Raw genomic sequence first — 10,141 nt, forward strand, 5'->3', positions numbered from 1 at the left:
TGAACTGAAGAGCTTTAATTAAAACTCCATTTTAAAGCTTTGTAGTTTTTACAGGAGAATCAGCGGATTAGTATCGTTATCGTCATCGTTATTGGACGATACTCATTGTTTTAATATTGGTATCAGAAGAAAAAAAGGTGGTGAACCATTTCCTCTGTAGATACAATAACAGACAGAGCGACTCTACACACACACACACACACACACACACACACTCGCCTCTATTATACTCACAGTCACTGTTTATGTTCTGTTTATTGTTTAAAGTGATGTTGTTTACTGGATATTTTGGTATTCCACTCGAAAGCAACAGCAAAAAATATTCACTTCTCTAAAAGAAAAGTAAAGAAGAACATGTATTTTCACATATTTGAAATACAGTCCAATCACTAAAATGTATTTCAGAGCATTTCGCCATATTAACCAAATATATTTTAAAATACATCTATTTTAAAATGTATGGAAAAAAATTTACACATAGAAAAAATAACTGTGTGTAAATGTGTTTATTAAATCATTTTGAAAATGTATGAAAATATCCAGAATCCTGTCTGACGCTCTTCACTGTCTGATACCTTTAGAGATGAATTTGTGTTCCAGTATCTTCATTTTAAATCTGATCAGATGATCCTTTAACAGGACAGAAGCGAGTGTTGTGGGTATTGATACTCTGTGAAAATGTAGTTATGATCTGATAGCTTGTTTATGTGAAATACATTGTGTGTGAGAGTCTGACTGCAGACGTACATGGTTAATGTAAAGTACAGTGCAGATCACAGTCAGTACGTTTAGCTACATCTGGAACCTTCATTACACACAACTGAACACAGATAATAACTAATACTGATAAATGTGTTTCAAAAATATATTTCACACATGCATTTTTCCATTTTTATACACTGCAAAAAATATATTCCAAAAATATATTTTTAATTTATTTTTTTTAACTGTGAAATGTTCTCATGTTTGGGTTCTAAAGGAGACGTTCTGAAGCTGAACGCTGATCTGTGTTTGTACTGCAATCAGGAGAACACAATCAGCTACGGCAGACCGTTTACAGTCCCTCTGAACATGAAAGAGCATTAATCATTCACTCAGACACACCTTACACACACACACACACACACACACACACACACACAAGACACGGAAACTCGCTCTGAGAGGCTGAAATGATATTTTACTTTAATGTGAAACTTTCTGTGTGTTGTGAATTTAGTTATGGATGTTTAGCGATGTTATTATGGAACAAACTTTACAACATAAAGAACATTTACTGTAAGTTTACACAGACTTGCAGCACAATATCAAACAGATTATTTTAATCGAGAGACTCAGAAACGAACTCACAGATAGTCGGCCTGCTCTGCACTGTATGGTGTTTTTCAGCGATTTCAGTGTTTCATATAATTTAATCATCAAATAAACTCAATCAAGCTGCTGCATGTTTGATTATACAGTGTTCAACATCAGTCCTGTTGAACTGGATTCACTGCAGTGACTGAACACTGAATAAAATCGCTGTATTCAGAGTGTTTGATGGTATTTTTAAACCTGGCACTGCTGGTTCCTTTCTGTCTGTTCCAGCTCATCAAAGCTCAGAAAAAGTAACTGTTGAGCTGCATGTCGTGTAGCGTGAAGTATCGTAATATTTCTGCCACATCATCCGTCTCTAAATACAACCTGAGTGACTATAATAACTCTGTAATCATTAACTCTGCACTGCACCTGCTCTACAGTGTGCAGCACCCACCCCACAGACTCTCACAGACCCCCACAAACCCCACAAACCCCACAAACCCCTGCCCCACACTCCACAGACCCCCTCAAACCATACTGACCCCCAAACCCCGCAGACCCCCCCTCCCAGACCCCACAGACCCCTGCGCAAAAAGAGAGGATGAATGAGTGAATGTACTCACAGGTATCTGTTCCGACTGATGGTCTGCTGGTGTAGCGCCACCGAGAGGCCGAACAGGCTGCCGGGAGAGTCAGAGCGTTTGAGCACAGCGAATCGAGAGTCCATATTAAAGCAGCAGCTCAGCGGAACAATCAGACAGAGAACCAGAGCGGAACCGTCCACACAACTCAGTCTGAGCAGCTTCATCACGACACTGTAACACTCTGACACTACAACACACTGACACTACAACACACTGACACTACAACACTCACTAACACTGCAACACTCCGCAGCACTGTAACACACACTATCACTACAACAGACTAACACACCAACACTGACACTCAGTAACACGACAGCACTAACACTTCAACACTAACTCACTCAGTCACTACAACACAGCACAGCACAGTACAGTCATTAACACCGTACCAACAGTAACACTCACTCACACACCTCAACACTAACACACACTAACACTCATTAACACACACTAACACTCATTAACACACCTCAACACTAACACACACTAACACCAAAATACACTCAAACTCACTAACACTGAAACAAACACTCCAAAACTGACTGCAGCCTTCTAACGCTAACACTGACCCAGCCTGCACTCTGACTCTACACCGCCTACACTAACACACTCCTCTCTCTCTGCTCCTCGCACTCTCAGCTCCTCCTCTTTCTCTCGCTCACTCTCTCTTTCTGCTCCACCCCCCTTTCTCTACCTCTCTCAGCTCCCGTTCTCTTCTCTCTCTCTCTCTCTCTCTCTCTCTAGTTGGTAAGCTGCTAAATTAAACCAAATTAAATCTCTCCGGTCAGCAGTAGAGGACGATTCGGGCACCTTCGACTCCTACAGAGACCCACACGCACACGCACACACACACACACACACGCACACACACACACACACACACACACACACGCACACACACACCCCTCCCAGGGTGTTCCCTCCCACCGCATGTCCTCATAAAACACACACTGTGTGAGAGATGTGTGAGTGTGCAGGTGTGACTGTAAATAAGCTCAGTGAAACTGAAAACATTCAACGGTTTGACAAAGAAAGGACAATTTCACAAAGTAACAATAGAGCACAACATAGTACAGCACAACACAGTACAGCACAACACAGTACAGCACAACACAGTATAGCACAGTACAGCACAGTACAGCACAACACAGTACAGCACAGTACAGCACAACACAGTACAGCACAACACAATACAGCGCAACACAATACAGTGCAGCATAATACAGTACAGCACAACACAATGCAGTGCAGCATAATACAGTACAGCACAACACAATACAGCACAACACAATACAGCACAACACAATACAGTGCAGCATAATACAGTACAGCACAACACAATACAGCACAACACAAGACAGCACAACACAATGCAGTACAACACAATACAGTGCAGCATAATACAGTACAGCACAGCACAATACAGCACAACACAGTACAGCACAGCATAATACAGTACAGCATAATACAGTACAGCACAACACAATACAGCACAACACAATACAGCACAACACAGTACAGCGCAGCATAATACAGTAGAGTACAATACAATACAATACAGCACAACACAGTACAGCACAGCATAATACAGTAGAGTACAATACAATACAATACAGCACAACACAGTACAGCGCAGCATAATACAGTACAGTACAACACAATACAGCGCAGCATAATACAGTACAGCATAATACAGTACAGCACAACACAATACAGCACAACACAATACAGTACAACACAGTACAGCACAACACAATACAGCATAATTCAGTACAGCACAACACAATACAGCACAGCATAATACAGTACAGCATAACACAATACAGCACAACACAATACAGCATAATTCAGTACAGCACAACACAATACAGCACAGCATAATACAGTACAGCATAACACAATACAGCACAACACAATACAGCATAATTCAGTACAGCACAACACAGTACAGCACAATACAGTACAGCATAATTCAGTACAGCACAACACAATACAGCACAACACAATACAGCATAATTCAGTACAGCACAACACAGTACAGCACAACACAATACAGCATAATTCAGTACAGCACAACACAGTACAGCACAATACAGTACAGCATAATTCAGTACAGCACAACACAATACAGCACAACACAATACAGCATAATTCAGTACAGCACAACACAGTACAGCACAACACAATACAGCATAATTCAGTACAGCACAACACAGTACAGCACAATACAGTACAGCATAATTCAGTACAGCACAACACAATACAGCACAACACAAGACAGCACAGCACAATACAGCACAACACAGTACAGCACAACACAGTACAGCACAGCACAATACAGCACAACACAAGACAGCATAATACAGTACAGCATAATACAGTACAGCACAACACAAGACAGCACAACACAGTACAGCACAGCACAATACAGCACAACACAAGACAGCACAACACAATACAGCACAATACAGTACAGCACAACACAATACAGCATAATACAGTACAGCACAACACAATACAGCATAATACAGTACAGCACACACAGACAGCACACACAATCAGCACAATACAGTACAGCACAACACAATACAGCATAATACAGTACAGCACAACACAATACAGCACAACATGATACAGCATAATACAGTGCAGCACAACACAGTACAGCATAATACAGTACAGCATAATACAGTGCAGCACAATACAGTACAACACAACACAATACAGCATAATACAGTACAGCATAATACAGTACAGCACAACACAATACAGCACAATACAGTACAGCACAACACAATACAGCATAATACAGTACAGCATAATACAGTACAGCACAACACAATACAGCATAATACAGTACAGCACAACACAATACAGCACAATACAGTACAGCACAACACAATACAGCACAATACAGTACAGCACAACACAATACAGCATAATACAGTACAGCATAATAAAGTACAGCACAACACAATACTTCATAATACAGTACAGCATAATACAGTACAGCACAACACAATACAGCATAATACAGTACAGCATAATACAGTACAGCACAACACAATACAGCATAATACAGTACAGCACAACACAATACAGCACAATACAGTACAGCACAATACAGTACAGCACAACACAATACAGTACAACACAGTACAGCATAATACAGTACAGCACAATACAGTACAGCACAACACAGTACAGCACAACACAATACAGCACAACACAGTACAGCATAATACAGTACAGCATAATACAGTAAAGCACAATACAGTACAGCACAACACAACACAGTACAGCATAATACAGTACAGCACAACACAGTACAGCACAATACATTACAGCACAACACAATACAGCATAATACAGTACAGCTTAATACAGTGCAGCACAATACAGTACAGCACAACACAATACAGCACAACACAATACAGCATAATACAGTACAGCACCACATAGTACAGCACAACACAGTGAAGCATAATACAGTACAGCACAATACAGTACAGCACCAAATAGTACAGCACAACACAATACAGCACAATACAGTGCAGCATAATACAGTACAGCACAATACAGTACAGCACAACACAGTACAGTACAGCACCACATAGTACAGCACAACACAATACAGCACAATACAGTGCAGTGTAACAGTAGAGCACAACATAGTACAGCACAATACAGTACAGTGTAACAGTACAGCACAGCATAATACAGCACAATACAGTGCAGCACAATACAGTGCAGCATAATAAAGTACAGTGTAATACAGTACAGCACCATACAGTACAGCATACTACAGTACAGTGTAACAGTATAGTGTAGCACAGAACACTATATACAGTACAGCATAGCAAAGAACAGCATAATACTGTATAATGTGACACAGTACAGTGTAAAAGAGTACAGTGCAACACAGAAAAGCATAGCACAGTACAGTGTAACAATACAGTGTAACACTAAACAGCATAACTAAACAGTGTGTGTGTGTAGTATTTGTGCGTGTGTGTGGTTTGTAGTGTGTTTGTAGTGTGTGTGTGTGTGTGTGTAGCGTGTGTGTAGTGTTTGTGTGTGTAGTGTGTGTGTGTGTGTGTGTAGTGTGTGTGTGTGTGTGTGTTTGTGCATGTGTGTGTGTGTGTAGTGTGTGTGTGTGTAGTGTGTGTTTGTGTGTGTTTGTGTGTGTGTTTGTGTGTGTTTGTGTGCGTTTGTGTGTCTGTGTGTGTTTGCGAGTGTTTGTGTGTGTGTGTGTGTGTGTTTGTGTGCGTTTGTGTGTGTGTGTTTGTATGTGTGTTTGTGTGCGTTTGTGTGTGTGTGTGTGCGTTTGTGTGTGTGTGTGTGTTTGTATGTGCGTTTGTGTGTGTGTGTGTGTGTTTGTGTGTGTTTGTGTGTGTGTGTGTGTGTGTGTGTTTGTATGTGCGTTTGTGTGTGTATGTGTGTGTTTGTGTGTGTGTGTGTGTGTGTGTTTGTGTGTGTGTGTGTGTGTTTGTGTGTGTGTGTGTGTTTGTGTGTGTGTATTTGTGTGTGTGTGTTTGTGTGTGTGTGTGTGTGTGTGTGCGTGTGTTTGTGTGTGTGTATTTGTGTGTGTGTGTGTGTGTGTGTGTGTGTGTGTGTGTGTGTGTGTTCTCCTGTTTTCACTGATTATAAAAATATAATCATTGAGAATCAAAGCTGTATCAGTTTCAGTGCTGAGAGACTTCACGATAAAACTCATCAGTCAGCGTCAACATCAGATACAGATTCAAAACAAAACCAACACAAACAGCCCTGTGAGCCTGAGTGGTCAGTGATTGGTCAGTGAGTGATGTAATGAGTGATGTAATGAGGGTCACTCCCTCTGTCCTGTAGGAGCTGTAAGAGTTCCTGAGGCTGCTGATTGTTCCTGCTGCATCCGCTCTGTTATCAGCCTTCAGCACACACACACACACACACACACACACACACACAAACACACACTACACACACACACACACACACACACACAGATCCTAATAGAGCTGAAGGAGGAAATGCAGAAACAGGAAGTGTTCAGTGTGTGTGTGTGTGTGTGATTTGGTTCTGCTGTTTCACTGCAGACACACTCACTGCAGAAGTACACTGGAGTGTTTAGTTCTGTAATGTGTGTAAATCCTGCAGTGAGTAACGTTCAGGCCCACGTTTATATTCTCGTTTATTCATTTGGAAAACGCTTTAATTCAAACAGACGAACAACTGACACACTTTACACACGTCTAACACAGCACAGTTTAACACACATGATCCAGTACAAGCACAAGGAGAGTGTGAGTCACGAGAAGTGTGTGTGTGTGAGTCATAAGAAGTGTGTGTGTGTGTGAGTCATAAGAAGTGTGAGTCATAAGAAGTGTGTGTGTGTCTGTGAGTCGTGAGTAGTGTGTCTGTGTGCGTGTGTGTGAGTAGTGTGTGTGTGTGTGCGTGTGTGTGAGTAGTGAGTAGTGTGTGTGTGTGCATGTGTGTGAGTAGTGAGTAGTGTGTCTGTGTGCGTGTGTGTGAGTAGTGAGTAGTGAGTAGTGTGTGCGTGTGTGTGAGTAGTGTGTGTGTGTGTGCGTGTGTGTGAGTAGTGAGTAGTGTGTGTGTGTGCATGTGTGTGTGAGTAGTGTGTGTCTGTGTGCGTGTGTGTGAGTAGTGAGTAGTGTGTGTGTGTGTGTGTGCGTGTGTGTGAGTAGTGAGTAGTGTGTGTCTGTGCGCGTGTGTGTGATTAGTGTGTGTGTGCGTGTGTGTGAGTAGTGAGTAGTGTGTGTCAGTGTGCGCGTGTGTGAGTAGTGAGTAGTGTGTGTCTGTGCGCGTGTGTGTGATTAGTGTGTGTGTGCGTGTGTGTGAGTAGTGAGTAGTGTGTGTGTGTGTGCGTGTGTGTGAGTAGTGAGTAGTGTGTGTCTGTGCGCGTGTGTGTGATTAGTGTGTGTGTGCGTGTGTGTGAGTAGTGAGTAGTGTGTGTCAGTGTGCGCGTGTGTGAGTAGTGAGTAGTGTGTGTGTGCGTGTGTGTGAGTAGTGTGTGTGTGCGTGTGTGTGAGTAGTGTGTGTGTGCGTGTGTGTGAGTAGTGTGTGTGAGTAGTGTGTGTCAGTGCGTGCGTGTGTGAGTAGTGTGTGTCAGTGTGCGCGTGTGTGAGTAGTGAGTAGTGTGTGTGTGCGTGTGTGTGAGTAGTGTGTGTGTGCGTGTGTCTGAGTAGTGTGTGTCTGTGCGCGCGTGTGTGAGTAGTGTGTGTCAGTGCGTGCGTGTGTGTGAGTAGTGTGTGTGTGCGTGCGTGTGTGAGTAGTGTGTGTCAGTGTGCGTGTGTGTGAGTAGTGTGTGTGTGCGTGTGTGTGAGTAGTGTGTGTCAGTGCGCGCGTGTGTGAGTAGTGTGTGTGTGCGTGTGTGTGAGTAGTGTGTGTGCGCGCTTGTGTGAGTAGTGTGTGTCAGTGTGCGCGTGTGTGAGTAGTGAGTAGTGTGTGTTTGAATGTATTTTACCCTAACCCCCAGAGATTGCATTGTATCTCTACTCGTCTCTGAAAGAACTTTCATCTTAACAGCTCGGTTATCACCCACAATCCTTTGTACTAATTACCCCCATCACCATCTTTGTGTCACTCAGACACACACACACACACACACACACACACACACACAGACAAAGCTGTGCTGATTAGAATCAGGTTCTGTTGAATTACAGTGAAGAACTTGTTTCCAACAGGTGTGTCATTCAGATCTGTCAGTGCTGAGCACCGTGAGGATCACACGCACACACACACGCACACACACACACACACGCACACACACACACACGCACACACATCATTTGCACTAATAATATATATATGTATATATGTATATATAAATTGTGTAAATGTGCATTGTGTATATAAGTATTGTGCAAATATATTGCCTTGTGTATCTATGTAATGTGTATATGAATATATATTCTGTGTATATATGTACTGTTCATAAACGTATTGGGTGTACGTAGCCTTCAGTGATGTTCGTCCCGTCTCATCGAGACGTGGACACTTACTCGTATTTGATAGTGAGTTTTTTCTTTCCTCTGATTAATGCGGCAGCCAAACAACATAGTCTCAATCCTAACTTGGTGGGCTTTTCTGTCTAAATGAAAGAAGCTAGAGTTAGCATAGCTTTGTGTAGCTCACACAATAAAATAACTGAAATAGCTCATTGTGCTATTCTAAACTTCGATATGTCTGTCTGAGGCGTATTATTTATGAATATTTAAGCTAATATAGGATGCTGCTGCGCTTTACAGTGTAATTTTAATTTTTCTTGGGTCACAGTCAGGAGCGGTACTCACCCACAGCAGTGTGCTCAGGCAACTTAGCCGTGTGCATGTATGTAACGTGTGTATATGTATTGTGTATGATGCCGTAAATTATAATATTTGCTAAATTTCCTCATGAATCTAAAACGATAAGCACCTCACACTCTGAAAATAAATAATAATCACATTTTCATACTCTGGTAAACGCAGGGTGTTTTTCAGCAGTTCTATCTGAGCTGCTCTCAGATGTTCTCCTGCAGGACATTCTGAATAAAACCTAACCATTAGCTGTAATCTGTCAGCGCACAATTACATTAGACTCCCATTAAATTACCTGAATTTACCCAGAATTCCCTTTACTGGTTCATGTTATGTGGATTTATGGTTTACCTGAAGCTCCTGAGTCTCTTTTATTAGTGCTGCAGAAAATGGGCTTTTCTACTGGAGACCAACTGCAGGGTGAAGACATCGATCAGCACAGTGAAGTCATCTATATTTATAATCACAATGCAGCTTTCAGCGTTCTCATGTGTGCTTAAAACGCATGAGAGATCTGTGCTTTCATTTTTAGTTAGAAGTTTCAGGAAGTGGGATGTTGTGACTGAGAAGATGACAGGAAATGGTTAAAAGCAAATATGTATGTACATGTTAAGAAACAGAAAGACACACACGAAAGTCTGCGGTCAGTACAAACAAATAAAACTTACTAATAATAATGTGTCTCTGGCTGGATGTAACTCAAGTGCAGAAAAAACTCTCTTTACACAAACAGCACAATACAAAATTACAAAAGCACCATTTACTATTCTGAAAAATAAAAAGAAATGAAATACTAACAACTATTTACATCAGAACTGCAGCACATTTTTGGTGAGGACTGAAAAAGAGTCAGCATCGCCTCAACAGCTTTTTTATATAAAGGATATAGCC

The 10,141-nt window shown here is 41.7% G+C and overlaps 1 protein-coding gene across 1 annotated transcript in view; it reads right to left on the reverse strand.

Annotated features, from left to right (window-relative positions):
* itga3a (integrin, alpha 3a) overlaps positions 1–2,795 on the reverse strand; it is a 50,579-nt gene extending 47,784 nt beyond the window's left edge. The window contains exon 1 of the mRNA XM_036589557.1: positions 1,923–2,795. Coding sequence (XP_036445450.1) covers positions 1,923–2,107 — 185 coding nt within the window. The 5' untranslated portion in view covers positions 2,108–2,795. The remainder of the gene's footprint in view (positions 1–1,922) is intronic.
* Between the last annotated feature and the right edge of the window lie 7,346 nt (positions 2,796–10,141).

This window comes from Colossoma macropomum, unplaced genomic scaffold, assembly GCF_904425465.1.
Source record: "Colossoma macropomum unplaced genomic scaffold, Colossoma_macropomum, whole genome shotgun sequence".
Lineage (NCBI taxonomy): Eukaryota > Metazoa > Chordata > Actinopteri > Characiformes > Serrasalmidae > Colossoma > Colossoma macropomum.